The 21,171-nt window shown below is 42.5% G+C and overlaps 1 protein-coding gene across 3 annotated transcripts in view; it reads left to right on the forward strand.

Annotated features, from left to right (window-relative positions):
- arid4b (AT-rich interaction domain 4B) overlaps nt 1-21,171 on the forward strand; it is a 68,492-nt gene that overhangs the window by 1,260 nt on the left and 46,061 nt on the right. For all 3 annotated transcript variants that reach the window (XM_079511602.1, XM_079511603.1, XM_079511604.1), the window contains exons 2-3: nt 1,935-1,977; nt 19,708-19,818. In XM_079511602.1, the coding sequence (XP_079367728.1) occupies nt 1,972-1,977; nt 19,708-19,818 (117 nt within the window). In that variant the 5' untranslated portion in view covers nt 1,935-1,971. The remainder of the gene's footprint in view (nt 1-1,934; nt 1,978-19,707; nt 19,819-21,171) is intronic.

The raw sequence follows: 21,171 nt of genomic DNA on the forward strand, positions 1-21,171 counted from the left end.
CGATAGTGAGAACACGGACTATTATGTTTTCATTGTTGAGCCAGCTTTGGTTGGTTGGTGGTCTCTGTACTAGTAGGGCGGATGACATTGTAGCCCCCGCGACCCATTCGTCAACCTTTATAGACATAAAAATAACATTGACCGCGAATTCCCGTTTGTCACCATTCTAATCCCCAGTGGGGTTTCGTGTGTATAATTTGCGGTACATTAATATCGTCGCGTTACAGGTCTCTCTCCACTGGCATCATGGTGACCTTGTTGCGAACCGCTCCGTCGATTTGTTCTCTCTTTGTCAGAGAAACCCTGATGTTTCTCAATGGATATAGTCAGCAAAAAACAACAACACTGACCGAGCCCCGTCAGATAAACAAACAGTCGTCTCTGCAAGAGAAAGAAAGGCGACTTCCATTCGAAAGTGCACGGTTACTTTTTCAACTTGCGTTCACATCATGGTCGCGTTGTGTTTTTAGATCAATGTTCTGGGCTTGTGTTTTTGCTGTTGGGAGTCTCTCTCTCTCTCTCTACTCTGCGGAGAACAGAACAGTGCGATGAGGGGGAAGTGAGCGCTCCCTCCTCGACCAGTTTTCCTAAAATAATAATAGTAATAACATCATCATCTCCGGACCGGGAGACAAAATGATAACCAGAACGAGGGCAGGTGAATGTGTGCGATTGTTTGATGCTCGGCTTTCGTTTGCCACACAATGTTGCGTTGTGTTGTGATCCATTGAAGTAGTGCTTCTTGTTGTAGGCAGACTGTCAGCAGCCCCATAAATGGCGTCATCCTCCGCTGTATAGCGTACATTCAGTGCAGTGCAGACAGTGCTGGACACAGTAAAAAAGCCCCCAGTGTTCAAACATTTAACTCCGAGAGTCTACATTTGGTTGCATTTGACTCAAAGTTACAGGCTATTTGTTACATGTTCAACTGCTATTTATTTATTTTGCCACACTACGGTATTTGTTGTAGGCTACACTACACTAGTCAAACCGTTAAACGACCACTAAAGATTCTAGCCTCCTATAGTGGCAGTGCACGATCTGTGAGCTACTTTTATCATCTGTCACCTTAACTCGAATGGGATTCATTCAGGCAGCCCTTTCTGTGAAAATGTCAGTGCATTTATTTATTACAAATGGGTGGTTACTGGTTAGTTGGATATTGATGAGTTACTTTTCTCTTTACTCGCCCCAGGCTGACCCCCCCCCCCCCCCCCCCCCCCCCTGACTACACAGGGCATTACATAAACAGCTTTAAACCAATGATCAGGTTCATGCTTTACTGAAACATGGATATTTGTATGAGTGTATTACATGTGTATACAGGCCCATGTGGTGTGTGTGTGTGTGTGTGTGTGTGTGTGTGTGTGTGTATATGTTTATATATGTGTATGACTATGTGTATATATATATACATCAACCTGTTCAAGTTAACCAATGTAGATATATTACACCCCATTGTGTGCTTAAATGCATCAAATGGAAAGTTATGCCACCGTATAATGTGTTAGTTGATTTGGATTGATGAGTTGTTAACAATGTGTAGCAGCCAGCAGGCAGCTGCAGGTCTACTCACTGCCTGTGTTTTCCATGGCATGCACTGAGCACTGTTGTAGAAGTGATGTCATCATAACAGTAGCTCCTCTGACTCCCAAGTTTGTGCAGAAACACCAAATGATTGCTCTATCACAGTGGTTTTCCAACTTTTTAATTTCAATGACCAACATAACTCTGAGAGTATGCAAATGGCATCAAATCGACCGAAGAGGGTCCATATTGGTTCCATATTGGTTCCATTTGTATACTCTTATAGTGTTACAGACCCGTAAGGGTCCATTTAGAACCCCTTCAAGGAACCCTGGGGGTCCCTGGACTCCACTTTGAGAACTAAGCATCTTTTCTCTTCTAACGTTTGGCTGAATCTCTATTTTCAGATTTGTTACGCTGGTCACCCAGAGGACTCATTGAGAGATGAAGGTACGTTCAGATAATTTGCACATCTCATCTATAGAAATTCGGTTTCAATTAAATACAAATCTCTCCATACTTTAACACAAGGTGCAGGCCACTGTCAATAAAACATTACTGTGCTGCATGATGTTTTGCAAAGAATTACTGATGTTTGCAAACCTCAAGTCTGCCTTCAATGTGCAGTGCACCATTAGATTAGAAAATAGAAGGATGTTTTATTTACATAAAAGTCTTTACTATTTTGATTGCAACACCATTTAATGGCTGGTATTTGTTTGGGAAATAAGTTATTAGATTGTTTCATCTTTAATGAAACAAAATTGTAATACTCATTTTGCTTGTCGGCTTTGAACTTGGCTGCCTGTGCTGCTGTTGCCATGGTAGCCATACAGTATACAGAATCCCTGCAGAATCATTTAAAATCCAATTTGTATTAATTGGTATGACATGATGAGTGAAGCTTGTAGTATTTCTGGTTTTATTTACTTTTTGACATAAGATCTTCAGTCACACTATCCAATATGTAGCAGAGGAGAGTCTGAGATGAGAATGAAAATGTGTTTTCAATATAGAGTACAGTATGTTGTTACATTGTTCCTTGTATTGATTGATGCACTGTACAATACATTCCATGATCAATCAGACCACAGCGACATATGGGGATATAACAATATATTGTGGATTGATCTGCAATGATTCTTTTTTTTACTGAATAATGTATTCATTATGCCTCCGGTGGGTGGCAGTGCATCAGGAGCTGTAGAGCAACCGCTTGGGAATCTGAAGGTTCCCGGTTTGGTCGCTGGCTCCCACTGGCTTATACTGTAAGTGTCCTTGAGCAAGACACCAAACCTCCAACTGATGAGTAGGTTGGTGCCTTGCATTGGTTAACTCTGCCGTTATTGTGAATGGATGAATGTAAACTAGCGCTTTGGACACTATGCCACAATGTAGCAAAGTGTCCCATCATTATTTATCAAAATAATGAATCTGACAGAATAGTAGGAAGCCAATTAATTAGTGTAGACCAAACAGAAACACTGATATGAAACATAAGGCTTGATTTACTGTATTTGAATAATCATCTGCCAGATCAGTGTGGAAAACAACCAGCACACCATCATTTGCCATATTGTTTCATTTTATTTCGTTATAGCTGTATGGTTTTGAGTTTGATCGCAAATTGGTTTACTCATCCTCCTAACACCTGGCTTTACCCTTAATTCTAACATCAAGCGTTGCTGAGATTTCATACTTGAAGGCTGTGATTTCTCTATTTTAGAGCCATTCTAAGTCCTACTGTATACATTATTCTCCTGTAGTTTAGCCCATGTGTGTCAGGATGGATTATTGGCTGGGTGCATAAATATGTTGTCACAAGATCATGACCGTGTTTTGTTTTTCAAGTAGCTTACAAGGCAACCTAGAGGTGTGCATAGTTGAATTGCTTAAGCGGTCAAATTTGCCAACACAGTCACAGACAAACAGACAAGTTTGTGAACTGTCGGGGCTGCTTAGTATGAGCCTGTTGTGGTCAAGCAATGGAATGTCTTGCCATAATGCCCCAGTCTGATAGCATTTGGGTATTGTTGGAATGATGTTGTTCTTCTGTCAGTTTATCCAGTCATCTTGCTCCTGCTCTTGTCCTTTCCTCCGTAACTGAGTTTACTTATGGTAATGCAGTCAGTCAGTGCACTGGTCTAAACACACACTATGAGTTGGATAATTAATGGATTTAGGCCAAGTTCATGCTTCAGTCTGTCAATCGGAAATCCTTATATTTCTACAAACTCCTACATTTAATCATTCCAAATCATCCACAACTTTAGTAGTTTTAGAGAAAAATTGTTTCCAGCTCGCCGTTCAAGCTCAGATGAAATATGTTAAGCTTTCAGTAGACAAGACCTATGATGTTTGATGTTAAAGGGCCACTTCACCCCAACCAGATCTTATTTGAATGATGTTTAGGACACAATAAACACTTTTTTTTGTGCGTGATATGTGTTACTTTTTAGATATGTTAGTATTTCAAAGTGCCTGTGATGTCACAGGCACTGGTCTCACTTTCCCTTTCCTTCCTGGACTACATGTTGTCTCAGTAAGACAGCCTCCCCCCTCTCCACAAAGAGGAGCAGTCCACCAAAGCATTATGGTCATTGTAGGAATTCTGTAATCATGTCAAACCCTAGTCAAACACACAGACTACATAATCTTTCTGGCGATAGGGTGCAAATGTCAAATTGTGCTACTGTTATCTACTACAAATACTAGTTGAGTCACATTGAGTGACTGCAGTTTCTGAAATGAAATGTCCCTTTCAGTACATGTATCCATGCAGTTATGGTGACTGTCTGCTACATAGTAACCCATCTTCATGTTTTTTCCACTCAGGGTTGAATTATATGGATTTTGGCATTCATACTTGAAGCCATATAACATTGTGGATTTTTTAGGATAGAGTTGCCAGGTCAAGAGATACGATTGTGATTCTGTTTAATATGGTCGATTAGAAAATGTGTGTGTACCTTGAGCGATGTGAACTAGACGAAATTTGTATGGGGATTGTATTGAGTTTGTTATTCAAACGTTTCATCATTGAAAACTTTGATAGTCTGACTCTGAAGTGCAAATTGTGTAGACTATAGAGCAAAGTTAAGGGAATATAATAGGGAATTGTGGGCCAAGTTTTGTATCCCAGCTAGGATTGATTCTATTTTGAAGAGGTTCTTTCAGGCTTCCCACAGACGAGAGGATATGTCAATATAGTCAGCTGTGCCATCCTGCCAGGTTTCCCAAGTTAATCATGATGCCAGGCATAAAGTGTGCCCGGCCAGTGCCCAGAGTGCTTTGACTGCAATGTCCCCGGAATACTTCCACATCAGTACATTTATCTCTTTATACTATATGTCTGGTAGGCGGCTTTTAGGACTGATTTAAAGCCAAGTGTTTTAATTTTAGGATGCCAATTGTGGAAGATGATTAGCAATGACAATTGTTAGGTTATTCTTGGATTCTGTAAAGGCTTAGGTTGTGCAGATGGCAGATGGATGTGTATTGCATGGGGGGGGCTATTAGAAGCCATTCCAGAGCCACAATACTATAGGCAAACCTGTCAAGGAACTCAGTCAGAAGCCATATGCAGAGAATTATCATATTTTGGAGTGACATTATCGGGTCTATACTGTAGCCTGCAGAGAATGATCCCTTCTGCGTGGTATCGGGTTAGGATAGAATTTTTGTGAGGAAATTTTGTAGGTAAAATGTTAAGCAAAAGTACTACATTTAAGTTGTTTGATTAATATATAACTTCAAAAGTGCCCACGTCGGAGCACAGATCTCTGCCAGGATGCGTTGAATACCCATGTCTGTGGGGCCCCTGGCAGATCTCCGCCAGGATGGGTTGGATACCCAGGTCTGTGGGGCCCCTGGCAGATCTCCGCCAGGATGGGTTGGATACCCAGGGCTGTGGGGCCCCTGGCAGATCTCCGCCAGGATGCGTTGGATACCCAGGGCTGTGGGGCCCCTGGCAGATCTCTGCCAGGATGGTTGGATACCCAGGGCTTTTGGGCCCCTGGCAGATCTCCACCAGGGTGCGTTGGATACCCAGGGCTGTGGGGCCCCTGGCAGATCTCCGCCAGGGTGCGTTGGATCTGTTATTATATCCGATAAGGCGATAACTTACATAAATCCATCCCGAGCCCACCGCAGCTCAGAGTGTGCACGGTGGGCTTAGCGGTAAATCGCTTATTTTGATCGCTTTGTTTTTGAGTGGTGCAACCACTCTTATAGACAGCTATGTGTGTGTGTCCCTGTGTCCCTGTGTCTGAGCACAGAAATAGCATATTGTCACCACCAAGGGTCACTGTTGTGCAGCATAACACAGACACAGAGCCCAGGGAGGAGAGCTTGTACAGTACAGTACAGTACAGTACAGTACAGTACAGTACAGTACAGTACAGTACAGTACAGTACAGTACAGTACAGTACAGTACAGTACAGTACAGTACAGCACCACTCACTTCAGACGGGTCTGATTTTTACTAGACATATTGTCACATAACTCTCCATGGTGTTTTCTCACGAATGGGCAGCCGTAGTGGGCAATCTAGCCTTAAACCCACCACGCATGCGCTGAGCTGTGGTGGGATTGGGATGGATTTATGAAATCTTTCACCTGTACCACACTTGGATATAATAACATCAGATTAGTTTTTTTCAACCAAGGTTCATGTTTTAGGTTGTTATTAGAGAAAGTAAAAGATAATTGTTATTTGTTTTTTATTTGCTGCATCCTTTCGCGATTTTAGCTATTTTTGACGGGGGCGGGGGCATTCGAACAATGGGCTAAATATGTATTTTTTTTACAAAATGTTATAGTGATTTCTTTTAAATTATTTACTATATAGTCCTACTAGACCCCAGGAAATTACATCTGGCCACAAAAGTAATTTCCTGGGGTCTAGTAGGATTATAGTATATAATACAAAAATAAATCGCTATTAAATGGTGACAAAGTAGTAACAAAAAGTATGTTTTGAGGAAAATGTAAAATAGCCAAGTCAGGCAGAAATGGGCGGGTCCAATATGTGGAGTTGTGTCATGATCCAAGTAATTCAGGGGGAAAATTTGTTTGTATAGCCTACATTTTATTTATATTGCACCTTACATTTGAAAAACAGAAGAAAAAGAAGAACGGGCACTGTGACGTGGCACAGTCGGTAGCGCTGTCGCCTCACAGCTAGAAGGTCCTGGGTTCGATTCCGGCTGTGGGCGCTGGGGGCGTGTCCTCTCCTCCACGTCATCAGTGCCCATACCCGAGGCGGGGTTGGCGAAAGGGCCTTTCTGTCTGGAGTTTGCATGTTCTCCCCGTGTCCCCTAGGGTATGTTACCCTCACAAAAAACATGCAGTAGGCCTGGTCTCTAAACCGCCCCAGCTGGGCGCCTGATGGAGGGGAAAGGAACTGGTTGGAATAACGTGTTCCTTCCACGCGCTACGTCCACCCGGAGAAACTCCCCCCTGTCACGTAAAAAGAAGCGGCTTGGACTCCTCATGCATTGAAGGAAACATGAACAGGAGTGTAGGGCCCAGGATTACATTAGATAATTAGTTTGTTAAAAAGAAAAGAAGAAGAAAAAAAACTTTGAAAAAAGAGAAAATATATACACACATTGTGTGCGTGCGTGCGTGCGTGCGTGCGTGCGTGCGTGCGTGCGTGCGTGCGTGCGTGCATGCGTGCGTGCGTAAGATGCATTTCCTCTCTTTAAAGCCGGCCATGCTGTATTGTCAAGGCAACCCCTGCCAAAGCACGAGTCACTGATATTGAGGTGACTCTGACAAAGAGCTAATTCACTGTGGGATTATTGTGCAGCGTGTGAGCTAGGCTGGGGGGGGTGTAATTCTTTTCTGACTGCATGCCTCTACCATGATACCTTTGTTAAACATACAAGTACATTCATTATGCCACAATATGGTTTTATTATATCATTATTTTTGTTATTTTGCCTAAGTAGTTCTTCAGGCTTACTTTCTATAGTTAGTTTGTGAGATGGAAGTCCGTGTAGCTCATACTGATGTAGCTACACTGTAATGGCCCCCACATTCCTATTATATCCATCACACACAGCTGTTACATTTCTTTTTTATTGTAATATGCTTATAGCCACATTTTTGCATTTCAATACTCAAGGTAGACTAAGGTGAGATGAAGTTTGAAAACATGAATATAAATATCTCTGAATAGGCATTGTGCCAGCTAGGCTGCCAGCTCTGATCACTGGATACAGTGTGACTTTTATTTGAAAGGATAAGGAATATAAACAAACTACAACAACTTCAAATAAATCACCAATGCTTGAAATGACGGCAATCATTACAGCATTATTTCTTTTAAACCTTGTTGTGCCTTTCCTATTCAAGAGTGAAGATTGTAAGTGATTAGTTGGCGGCTATAAGACAGAAAGTACATCTTTTGGCTCTGGGCCAACAGACTGGAGCCTTCCTTTCTCACTGCTGAACTAACGGTTAGGACTTACCTGACCCTGGAGCCTTCCTTTCTCACTGCTGAACTAACGGTTAGGGCTTACCTGACCCTAGACGTAATGCCAGGTCATAAAACCTTCAGACAAACATGCGTAGCACACTTCCCTTTTGATAGCAGGGATGTATTTCAGTAATACTATATACTTCGTTTGAGCCCTCTGGGAAGTTCCTTTTGAAGAGTGGCTCGTTTCGCCGTGGTGTGTTGTGTTGAATCGACTGCTGAAATGTTAATGACCTCAGAGTTTGTATTGAGCAGAACTTGTGCTGTGTGCTGCCGTTGCCAGTGTCATATATTTTCTTCGGTGAGGACAGAATGTTTTCAGCCACGAAATCTTACTGACTCGGACATTCTTGTTTTCTCTGTCCACAAACGTTTGCTGAGAAAGCACAAGCACTTAAAATATTAACAGTAAAATCATTGAATAGTGTACAAATGGAACCAATCCACCACTCTTGTCACTTACAGTTCCATTTGGTTCCATTTGTACACTCTTCCGAGTTTGACTGTGTTGGTTCGCTTCAGACACAGACAAACCGATGGTGATCTACTCTTATGTACTTGGTATGTATGACCTGTGCTGAGACTAAATTGGCTAGAGTACTTCAGTGCCACGATGATCAGCGCGCCATGACCTCTGCCATTTGTTTCATCCTCTGTTGGAGAAAAGCCTCCTGTTCGAGATCATCATTTAAAGCCCTGGGATTATCATTTCTCAGTTTTCTCAGTTGCACTCTTTTAACCCAAGCCGTTTTGACAGTTTAGTTTAGATTTGCCTTTGTTTGGATAGGTATGTCTCATAATAATCTTAACATGTCAGTGAGAGCCGCATTTTTTGTTTTGTTTATTCAAGATTTCAGGGTATACATTATATCAAATAGTGATGTACTTACAGTATATGTGAATGACACCCAAACAGGACATACCAAAAGAAAATAATATGTCTACATATAGATGCCATATAATCACTATAATACAAGAGAATAGTAGGTACACACAACAATATGCAGATTAGTGTGCTAGTAAGAAATTGTATAATCCTACACTAGCAGGGAAGTGGCGGTTTGACAGTTACAAACCGCATATCTTAAATCAAGTTTCAAAGGTAAAACAAACAAGGCAAACACATAAATCGACAAAACAAAACAACACACAACATGGCATGGTGGTCACCCCACAAAGCAGAACATATAATGAACGTAACCCACACATACTGTAGTTCCTCATAATAAATATACTAAAACAACCCAGCTGCGTCGGACTGTGAGATCACGTCTTAGCATGCTCAAGTTCAGGCTTAAACTCAATCAATCTGGAACAGCATGGAACTGTAAATGTAAATGTTTGAAAAGTCACATGTGCTTGGAGGAGTGCATTTTTACACATCAGCAGCAGCACTAGGTGAATAGCCCAAGAGGCGGTCTTAATCGTGCTGCTGCTGCTATAATGTTAACTTTTGTATGCAGGGAATGAAGTTCTGCTGGAGGCTTGCATTAGATACTGCTGTGCCCTGTTCTCTGCATGCCAATATTGTAGGTGAGAGCTGCTCTTGTTAGGTGCTGGAGGTGTGCAGCTCATTACGAGTTGGCACAATGCGCAACACCTCCCCGAGGCACAGGACTTCCACCTCCGCAGGCTTTTGTCAACTCGATTGGTTAAAATCTGAGGGGGAATAAAACCCGCTGTGTGTCGCCGAGAGAGAGACGAGCGTGGGGAAATTAAACTGCAGGGACAGTGTCTTCCAGACACCGGCATATAGGCTAAAAATGATCAAACAATGGAATGGAATTCCCTTTATTCATGCTCTGTAATGAATGCAGGAAATGGAGGGCCATTATCAGTGGAAATAACAAACCTACTATTTGTGTTGGCTTGAGCATGACGAATGTAAATCTGGCCTCGGCAGTGTGTTTTATCAGCCCTCCCTCGTTGAGTTGGGGAGGTCTGGCAGCCACAGCTGTCAAGATAACCCACATGCCCTCTCTCTCCAGCTCTGAAGCTGGGGTCCTTTTCAGAGGAAGAAAAGAACAGGCTTAACTGCAGTAAAAGTCAAAGAGGCTTATTGGTGTGAACGGAAATAAGACAAAAACACTGATGGGGCTATGTACACTACAGTAGCACGTGCCTTGTGCTGCTGCCTATAGTATACTACCAGAGAAATGGTCAGCCGGTGGAACTGGCTTCACTGTGTCATGTAAATGCTGTGTTTGGCCGGGCCAGACTGCGCCAAAAGACTAATGAGGTGTTTATCTGAAGAGGCGGAGGGACTGGAGAGTACTAGCACTCTGCCCCTGGATCCCCATCTGTCAGAACCCCTCTCTCTGCCACAGCATGGTAACAGACAGAGGCTTCTTGCCCCTGTCCTGTCCTGCCCTGCCCTGCCCTGACTGTGACCAGCCTTCAGCTGTTTAACCCATTTTGTGCGGGAACCCCTTTTGGTGTTTTAAGCGTTGTGTTATGCTTTAGCTATTGAAAAATAGCAGATCTACAAGCTCATAGCGAGCTTGTAGATCTGCTATTTTTGTAGATCTGCTATTTTTGAAAAATCTTGAAAATGTGGCACAAATCTTTTAATATATTCTTTCACGTGTTTCACATATTTTCAGATGGTGGTCGGCAGCCAATTACATATATTTTTGAGAGTCCTTGACATGAAAATGTTTGAGAACGACTGACATAGGGTTTTTCAGAAAACTGTCAGGATTCAGAAGACATTTATAGAATCGTCCTCAGGTCTAAATGGGTTAAATACAGATCTTATTATAATGAGCCCTATCTGTGAGCAAAGTGCATGGCTCAGATTCTTTCTTTTATTAAGAATTGTCTTCGTATCAACTGGAGCTGGTGGACGGGGGGGGGGGATGTCACTCAGCAGCATTTGTGCATTTTTCTGCCTGATGTGCTGTTGGGCTGACTCCCAGAAGAAGCAGCTTGGGAGCTGATCATGAGGATAATACAATGCTGTTGGCTGAAGACTCTGGATCAAACAGTGCCAGTGTGTGTAACTAGGACTTAATTTTGCGTACGGTAACTCTCTGGGAAGTGTCTTCTTGTACCAGAGGCATCAGGCAGCACAACACTATGGAGCTACAGGAGACAGTAAAGGTCCCTGAGTGCACACTGCTGCGTTTCTCTGAGACAGCAGGAGAGACTTGAGGCCTATTCATACTCCAGTTGTAGGTGATACGGTAACCCCCGAAACGGTGGTTAGTAAAAACGTAACATAAGCAGTGACGCGCTTACCACCGCAGTGTGACATCATGTTGTAGTTTTTGGTGGTCACCTTATCACCTAAAACTGGAGTATGAATAAGGCCTTTAAGGAGAAAATAAAACCTAAATCCATTGTTCTGATGTGAGGAGATCATGAAGTGTGGCAAAAAAATAAAACCCCAAAAAAACCCACTGCAAGTATTCTGTGTGTTCCTCCAGGAAATGTTGATGTTGTGAAAAGATGACATCAAACTCATTGTTTCCGTCATCGGGCATAATGTAAACTAATGCCCAATGAAACTAAGTAAGCAAGAGTTGCACTTACTTTTTTGAAAGGCTTGTTTATGCTGCGTCAGTCCTCCTACAGGGAGAAGGGTGTTCCCTCCCTTTCGACAGATATTATCATCATGACTGCCAGCCAGCCAAGGTTGACGTAATATGGCATGCAGGCTACTGAGCTGAGCACAGGAGGCACCCCTACGTGAGAAAGCGCTCATATTATTTAGACAACTCTACAGTAAAATGCTGTGTTTATTTAAGTCTGATAGTGTACATGTAACAAAATGTGACCAGCGAGGGTCCATTACGTTTAAAATATATACATGGAAAAAATAATAAATAAATACACCTTTTTGCAGAGCATACCATGTACACAGATTCTTATTTAATGTGTCAATAAAATGTAAAAAAATTAAAAGAAGAATAAAATAATTACACCAGCTTTTGCCAGTAAATGCACTGCCTTGGTCACAGGGCCGCAACTACTACTTATGTTCTTACTAATTGTTTTATCGATTGCTATTTTAAATTCAATTAAATGTCTAATACATAACCGGTAAACGAGTCGAGGTGAAAGAATTAAAGTAGATTTTTATTATTGCTAATCAATTAGTCTAATGAATCTCCTAAACCGTTTGTTGCACAATAGAGCCGCACAGAAATACAGAAAATAGCAGTTAGTTAGGTGTAGATCTGTTATTGTCGGTACTTTTGCAAAGGAAAATCATGTTGATTATTTTTGTAAAATCAATTATGTTTTATTATCAATACAATCAATTTAGTTTTAATAACCGTTGCAACCCCTACTTGGTAATAGCTGATTCAACCATTTAACATTTTTCACTTCGGCTATCAATTCCGATTACCTGAAGCTGACCATAGGTCAGTGCAACGAACTCCACTTGTTCTGCAATAACTTGACTTTCAATTTCTAACTGATCAGTACTTTTAGTTTAGTTTAGTTTAGTTTATTTGATCATCCTTCAGTCAAATACAATATTTACAGACGGTCCTCATTCACAACGGGGTTTACGCTCATAAAGTGACGTTACGTGAGCAGGGCGTGAGCGGACAGGCATTTACGTGGATTCCCACATTACGTGGGAATTCATGAACTTGAACGTGAACTTGACGGTGACGTTGTTTGATCGGAAACTCCGCTAAAAGCTGCGCCAGCTCAGAGGGTCGTGTACTGCTTGCGTAGATTTATTCAGAAGGCTTTAGTCTTCATGCTGAATCAATTAAAAGTCCCCAAATCTCAGATAAAATATGTAGGCCGCATGTGTCCAAAACATTGGTCAGCACATACAAAAAAGATAGCTTATATAAAAGCCAAGTATCACTTGTATGCCTATATGCATGCATTCTAGAAGCAGGTTAGCGTAGAGTCCCATACAGAAACTGCCCCTGCAAGCCCGACACCTTTTTATTTATTTATTAGGATATTTCTAGCATGCGCGATTGCGCTGCTCACTTGACAGCTTTCTACTCGCAGTGCAACGCGTTGTGAGCTTGTAGATCGGCTCGCGCTGCATGTTAAAAAACAAACTTACAATTACAATAAGAACATACACTTAGCTGCATTCTGCACTGTACGAATCCAACGTTGTTTAGTGTAGTAATGCCTGCAGTAGGCCTATTGAAATTGTTTTGTTACGGAGCTCCTTTGAGTCAGTCTGACTGTCGGTATGTGTGTGTGTGGGGGGGGGGAATTAGCCCTATATAAAAAATAGAAGACCACATTAGCCTTGAATGAATGGCATCAGCGTGTTTGAAAGTCGGCCAGTCATATCATAGTTTTAAGCCAGCTCACCTCCACTCGCGCTTGTTCACAAACATGACGGACAGACAGACAAGAAAGGCTGTTGATGATTATTATTGCCACTGTAACTCGCTGATCAGCATGTTGACAAAGACTCAGCCAATTAAAGTTTCACGTAGGCCTAAATGCCTTTGCTGCAAGCACCTATCTGCTAGCCTGGCTAATAAGCCAGACTAATATCACACAACACTGTCGCGGTATATTAGTCTGGGCTGGCTCCACTTAGATTTCATTTCCCGGGGGGCGGGTTCAAACATTTTCTCTTTGACGCAATTGGTCAGAGCTACTGTCAGTCAAAGGTCTCAAGCATTGAACGTCACTGTACCAAAGCCCGCCCATATTGCATACCGTGTCCCGATTGGCCCGACCTGTTCTCGGTTGTAGGAAAGAGGCGTGCTACTGAGCCTCGCCAGACGCTAATCCGCTGGCAGGCAAACATTTTTTTGCCAACGGCTGATTCGGTCTGGTTTATTAACCAGGCTACCTATCTGCCTCCATTTGCGTCGTGGTATTAATTTATAATAATGTATATTGATCACATGCGGACGCCACACAGAATAGCCAACTCTAACCTGCAGCTGAGGAAACATACAACGTAGTTGGATCGGATGAAATAGCCTATAGCCTTTAGTCCAAAAACAAATTAATCCCACAAGAAAAAAAAAGAAAGAAAATATGTCCTGTGTCCATGCATCATGCATGTCCATATATTTGCTTTCCAAATCCGACGGGATTGCAGGGAATCAATCACCGCAGTAGACTAATCAATAGGGCCTTTTATCATTGCCGAGTTTTAATATAGCATTTGGTCGTGTGGTGAACAGTACAAATTAACTTCTTTCTCATTATGTGAAAGTAACTGTAACATCAGTTAACTTATTAACGTTCTGACATTTAACAAGGAGTGAAGTAATGCCTGCCAAGTTGGCAAGTTTCGTTTATAATTATATACATATATAACTCGCGCTGTTTGCTTGAAGATCTGTCCGTGCAGAGACCCGCCTGTCAAAATTAACTGCTCTACAAGCTCATCGCGGCTGTTGCAGGCTATGATGACGTGTTTCGATATTTCCTGTTGCCTTATATGGTGTGTGATGGGCGTTCTAACCAGGCGACACCAGGCGAATCGCTTGGGAAAAATGCGGAAAGGCTACACTCTGCGATCCGCACAAATGAAGTGATTACACCAGCTTCCCTGAATAAGACGGGAGCAAATCGCAGCGTGATCGGACAGAGAAATACGATGATATTTAGTATCTGTTTACGCATACGTTACACTGCGGTGTATTTCTCCTTTGTGAATGAGGACCTAGAAAGGAAGCTGTTACAAAAAAACAAAACATGAAGATGATCAAAAGGAATAGGCAGAAGCTGGAAGCTTATAAATGCCTATCCTACTTGCAACAGAACATGATTCGTAATACTCATTGGCATTGGTACAGAAAGTAAGTATTCTATTCAGAACAGTATTCTGCCTATCCTTAAAAAGAAAATAAAAACACTCAAAACAACCTCTATTAAAAAGCCACTGATACCATTCAGTGATGACAGTTTTTGTTCATCAGTTGTTTATTTGACCTGGGAATAGACTAGCCCAAATGCAATACATGTTAACATTCCCATGTAAATTAAATAAGCAAACAAGGCTAAGTCATAGTATACATTATTGAACTTGGCGTTGTTCATTTAATTTAAATCAAATAAGCAAACAAGACTATATTGAAGGTTATATTATTGAACATTATTGTTCATTTAAAGTAATTTGGCCAAAACAAACAATCTGTGTGCCTTTGTTGTCTTTCTTTTGCAAAACTTCCTCACATCACAGTGCTGGTGCCAGTTTTCTTGATCAGAGATTATTTGATTTGATACTCAATTTCTCATGATGAGATTACTGACAGTGACACCTGGTTTCAATTCTTCTACATTCTCCTACGTTCTTCTATATTCTCTAGAGAGAGTACTTCTTGTAAATGAAGTAATGCAGATGTTTAACAATAATGTAACTCTTGAGATGAAACCAAATGGACAGTGCCAGTTTTCTTGATCAGAGATTATTTATTTGATACTCCATGTCATTACTGACAGTGACACCTGACAAATGCTAACAATAGATTATTTCTTTCCACAAACATTTGCAAACATGACACTGCCTTGTTGAATGACGCCTGGGTAAAGGCCGCTCGGAACCTGTGATTGTGGTGCAAGTTATTATCCAGTGGTGGAACGTAACGAAGTACATTTACTTAAGTACTGTACTTAAGTACAATTCAAATTCCAGACTTTTACTTGTAATAGAGTATTTCTACATTGCAGTATTGATACTTTTACATAAGTGAAAGATTTGAGTACTTTTTCCACCACTGTTAAATGTCTGTGCTGGAGCGGTGAGCACGGAGCATCCTAACTGCCCTGGTGGAAGTCCCCCGTATTGATTTAGTTAATGATCAATCCCGTTCCATCCAGGCTCACAAATGACATCGATGAGAGCGTGCTGTTGGACTTGCCTCGCGTTTTGTAACTTCTTCAAATCAGTCTTCTTGTGCTGTCAGTAGGCCTGTCACAATAATTACATAATCATCTCCTAAATCACAATTCTTTGAGATAACCGACATTGCATAATCATCATAATCATTTCCATGTTGAAAAATGTTCATACATTTTTTTTTAATAGTGGAAATAGCAGATCTACAAGCTCAGGGATATCGGCTATCTTGTCTTTTTTTTCTTTTTTTTTCTTTTTCTTAAGTGAGGATGTGTGTGGGTAGCTGGCTGGCTGGCTGGCTGGCTGGGTATGAGCACGAGCATGTTTTATCCCACAATTTTGTAAACCATTTTTTCACCCAGTGTCAATTATCTAATGTAATCCTGGGCGCTACACTTCCTCTGCCAACCTGGGGGGGCAGCGGACTGACCTCATGCTCCCTTATATGCATGAAGAGTCCAAGCTGCTTCTTTTCACCTGACAGGGGAGAGTTTCCCAAGTAGCGCGTGGAATAACACGTTATTCCGACCAGTTCCTTTCCCCTCCATCAGGCTGGCCAGGGGGAGGTAGTTTAGAGACCAGGATTACGGCATGTCTTTGTGAAGGTACCTACCCTAGTATAAAGTTATTACATCATGTAAGTTATCTTATCTGTCTTATCTGCCCTGTGCAACCTTTGTTTAATAAGCCAAATAGAAATGTAAATTATTATTCATAATGTTCCAATGAAACACGTTAATCGCAATTATTTGAGCGTATTTAATTCAAGTAGAATTTCATAATCGGGACAACTGACAGCCCTACCTGTCTCGGAGCCGTACCAGCTCACAACGTTCCATAACGCAACATGTTGTGAGCTTGTATATATGTGCCCCCAGGATAAGGACACTGAGGCTCAACTAAGTTAGTGGTACTTTTTGGGCGGTGTCCCACAGGGGTCTATAGTGGTTTTCAACCCTTTTCATATGAAGGCCCATTATTAATTCGGCATTTGAGCCACGGACCACCATTTGATGAGATTTAGCCTGGCTCAGACCCAAAACTTTGAATATTTTGTTATTGATTTTGTCCACAATTCCATGATGCTGTTGGCGATCAAACGATCAAAATAACAAAAATAACAATTCTTCTACATTCTCTAATTGTAGAGTAAATCCAAATGGACTAATTTTACGCTCTCAAGAGTTAAAGAGCTATAAGGGTCCATTTGGTTACCAACTCTTCATCATTTAGCTGGGGACCACCTGGAACCCCCCCCGAGGACCACTGGTGGTCCCCGGACCACTGGTTGAGAACCACTGGACTTTTTCCCTCTATACAAAACATCTCTACTAAAACAGCAGATCTACAAGCTCACTATGAGCTTTTACTCTCCACCAAATCTTGGCGACAGAATAGGGACGCTATAGGGCAGTGTTGTTTTTGGCAGCACATTTTTATTTTAGTTTTAGTCATAGTCTTTTGAATAGTTTTCATTTAGTTTTAGTCACCTGGAATGTTTTTGTTTTAGTCTAGTTTTAGTCTACTAAATATCATAAGATTTTAGTCGACTAAATCTACAGGTGATTTCGACTAAAATGTATTTTGGCAGGCCTTGATGCCGTCGTAATGGCTGATTTTACACTTGCTGAAAATAGCTGATCTACAAGCTCAAGACAAATTTCCCTTGTGGACAATAAAGTTGACCTTGACCTTGAAGCTCGCAGCGCAACGCGTTGTGAGCTTGTAGATCGGCTATTTTCAGCATGCTACCAGGTGTAAAATTACTTTTACTGGATGTCTTGTCCACTAGTCCCTTCCTAACATTTTAGTCTAGTTTTTATTTGTTGACGAAATTAGTCTTAGTTTTAGTTTTCATTTAGTTTCCATTTAGTTTTCGTCAGTGGAAAAGTAGTCGACGAACATTTTTGTCATAGTTTTAGTCGACGAAAACAACACTGCTATAGGGTTCAGGTAGTTAAGTTCGTTATCTCCCCCTCCTCCACTCTGGAAATGGCACGTCTGTATCCTCCGCTTCTTTCCAAACCTCTGCCCCTTTGTGTCCTTGAGGCGGAACAGTCTCGATACACATCCAATGATGATACAAGACTCTGCCTTGTGCCTTTTATTAGCTCCACGGTTGTATTCATTATAGCCAGTAGTAGTAGCCGAGTTGCTTTTTCTCTTTGCCCCTCCGAGGCGAATTCTCCCACACCCAGAGCAGATGGTATGCGTTTTTTTTTCTTCGCCAGATGAATCACTCAGCTGTGTGGGTTATGTGTCGGTGGCCTGGTCAGTGTGAAGCATGGTGTCGGTCTGTCCTGACTCCTGGCTGGTCTGTGTGAAGCATGGTGTCGGTCTGTCCTGACTCCTGGCTGGTCTGTGTGAAGCATGGTGGCGGTCTGTCCTGACTCCTGGCTGGTCGTGAACAGTGTTAGAGAGGCAGGGGCTAAAATCCTGTAAGAGGGCACTTTTGGACCAAAAAAATGCAAAAATAGCAGATCTACAAGCTCACAACGCGTCGATCAGCTATTTTCGGGGCGCAACCCAGCACTCTTTAGCTATAGAGATGCGGCGTACAGTATACGACATGGATTTCTAAACAAATGTGTTCAATGCAAAAAATACTGTGTTCAAGTTCAGGAGACTTCGGGGAAAAAAAGCTATTCTCCTTGAAGGTTGCCTTCCGGCATGGCATGGAAAGGAGAGGAGGGCATTTGCATTTCTTTCACCATAGTAAATGCTGCATTCGTGGTCTGGAAAGGGCAGTTGTTTTACAGACGGGTAAAAGGGCATGGGCTGAAGCCCCCTTTGATCATGTCTATGTGTTGTGCACGTCCCTGCTGGCTGGTCGTGAACAGTGCTGCACACACCCCCGTGTGTGAAGCGTGGTGTCGGTCTGTCCTGGCTGGTCGTGAACAGTGCCGCACACACACCCGTGTGTGAAGCGTGGTGTCGGTCTGTCCTGGCTGGTCGTGAACAGTGCTGCACACACACCCGTGTGTGAAGCGTGGTGTCGGTCTGTCCTGGCTGGTCGTGAACAGTGCTGCACACACACCCGTGTGTGAAGCGTGGTGTCGGTCTGTCCTGGCTGGTCGTGAACAGTGCTGCACACACACCCGTGTCCGACAGTCAGGGTGGAAGCGTTCCCAGAGAACAGCCTTGTGTTTTCATTCATAGACGGGTACTCTTCCCGATCAGTGTTGTTTATGTTCATTCCTGTATAGTCTATGCCTGGCAGTGGTCTAAATCTTTGCTTCTGGTGGTCCCTGAAACAAAATATGTTGAGATGGGGGTCAGCGGCCATTGCCGGCCAAATATATCATTTTGGGGGTCTTTGACTCTTTGACATGAAAAGGTTAAGACATTTCTTCGTAAAACCGGGAAAGCGGCCTGGGCCGTGGCTCAGCGGTCCAAGCACCTTGGCCGGTAGTCCGAGTCTGGCAGTGTGCCGCGGGTTCGACTCCCGATCCCCACGGCCTTTACTGCATGTCACTATATGATAGTGACATGCAGTTATATATATATATATATAATATAGCAACATTGGTTTCGAACAGTGGCTCTCAAAAATAGCAGATCTACAAGTTCACAGCACGATACTTTGTGCCTTGTTGCAAGCTTGTACATCTGTTATTTTTTTTTACCTTTGTCTGAAAAATCTTGAAAGTGTTTGCTTGAAATATTGAATCATTTTGAATTTGTTCAAGTCTTCTCTTCTGGGCGTCCCTGGTGGCACAAATCAATTTCAGATGGGCGGGGGGGGGGGTCCTCTGCCAAAGACATTAATACTGGTATATATCATCTGGGGGGGGTCCGACCTTGGCACTAAAAGGTTTGAGAACTATAGTGATTTAGACGGCAGTTTGTAGAATGGACTTCCTTCCTGACCTGTCCTCCCTTCTTTCTTTCTCCCTCTAGACTCTGGACGAGCCCCCCTACCTGACCGTAGGGACGGACGTCAGCGCCAAGTACCGAGGGGCTTTCTGTGAGGCCAAGATAAAGACGGCCAAGCGACTGGTCAAGGCCAAGGTAAGACAATGAATCGCCTTTGTGTGTTTATCATCCATCATTGTCCATATAGTCACTATATGTGTGTGCTGGGTGGCCGTGATGTGTGCTTATTAGAGCCAGACCTTAGAGTATATATGAATAGAGACGGCACCCGGAGGAAACCCTGAGGCGAAATGCCTCAGGGTTTGCGCACGTTCATGATGACACGTGAACGATGTTTCATACGTGAACGCGTGCAATGATAGTCAACGGCCAGCGTGTTCATGTGTTTGGGCCAATCAATGCCAGCCCAGAATGCACTCTGTTCCTACCCGGAAGGAGGAGTGAAATCACCTCATGCGCTTTAGAGCAACTTAATGCAAGTGGATGGGAGGAGAAATCCGGTGCCGTCTATATTAATATATACTCTTAAGAGCCAGACCCATAATATCGTCGATGTGTTGGCTATTATTTTACTTTTCTGACAACCATCGGTATTATTGCGCATAATAATAATGCTATAACGAAAAGATAGGAATCCAAAACGATACAAAGATCTGGCATCGGTTGGGCTCTAGTGAAAAATGTCTGAATATAGTCTCTCTTACACTTAAATTGACTGTGCTGTTGTTTTCTTGGCAGTCTATGTACTTGACCACTCGCTCACCCTGTTGTTGGTCGACTAGAGTTCATGCCATTTACTCCAATCTTGCACTTTGTATTAAGTCACTCTGGGCAATTTGCTAAATGCCTAAATTGTGATCATAGTTTAAATTGGCAAGATCCTGGAATTATCCCACCTAGAGGAGTTGTTGTTTCTCTGGCTGTGGTGATTCCTGAAGGTTTCTGCAGCCAGGTTTACACATCAGAATCAGTGAAGATGGAAACATGAAAATGTTTTCCAAGATCATATAATCACATCATGTAAGGGGGTTGCATAGCTTACATCACGTAAGCTGTGCCTCGACATCTCAATATTATTCAGTACCTTTAATAAAGAGGAAGATCATCTTCATAAAAAACAGTATGAAGATGTTTGCACCACACATACAGTACCGATGATCAGAGCCCAGAATGTTCTACTTTATTCCGTATATTGCCGGCCAAATACATATCACTTTGGGGGGTCCTCCTTGACATGAAAAGGTTTGAGAACCACTGGCCTATAGCCACCAGTTGCTCACATGCTCTTCCTGGCTGCTGAGCATCATCATGTGTCTGTGGCTCTGTGCTGTGCCGATGAAGGCATCGCACGATGCACATCATATACCATCTCTCTCTCTCTGCTTTCCCAGTGGGACTGGAGCATCTGGCTAATACAATAGCGACAGATCACTCATCTTTTTGCCTTTTGCACGAGCATGTGGGAGGAACAAAGACACTATAAGACAG

The sequence above is a fragment of the Electrona antarctica genome, assembly GCF_951216825.1.
Source record: "Electrona antarctica genome assembly, chromosome: 10".
In the NCBI taxonomy this organism is placed as follows: Eukaryota; Metazoa; Chordata; class Actinopteri; order Myctophiformes; family Myctophidae; genus Electrona; species Electrona antarctica.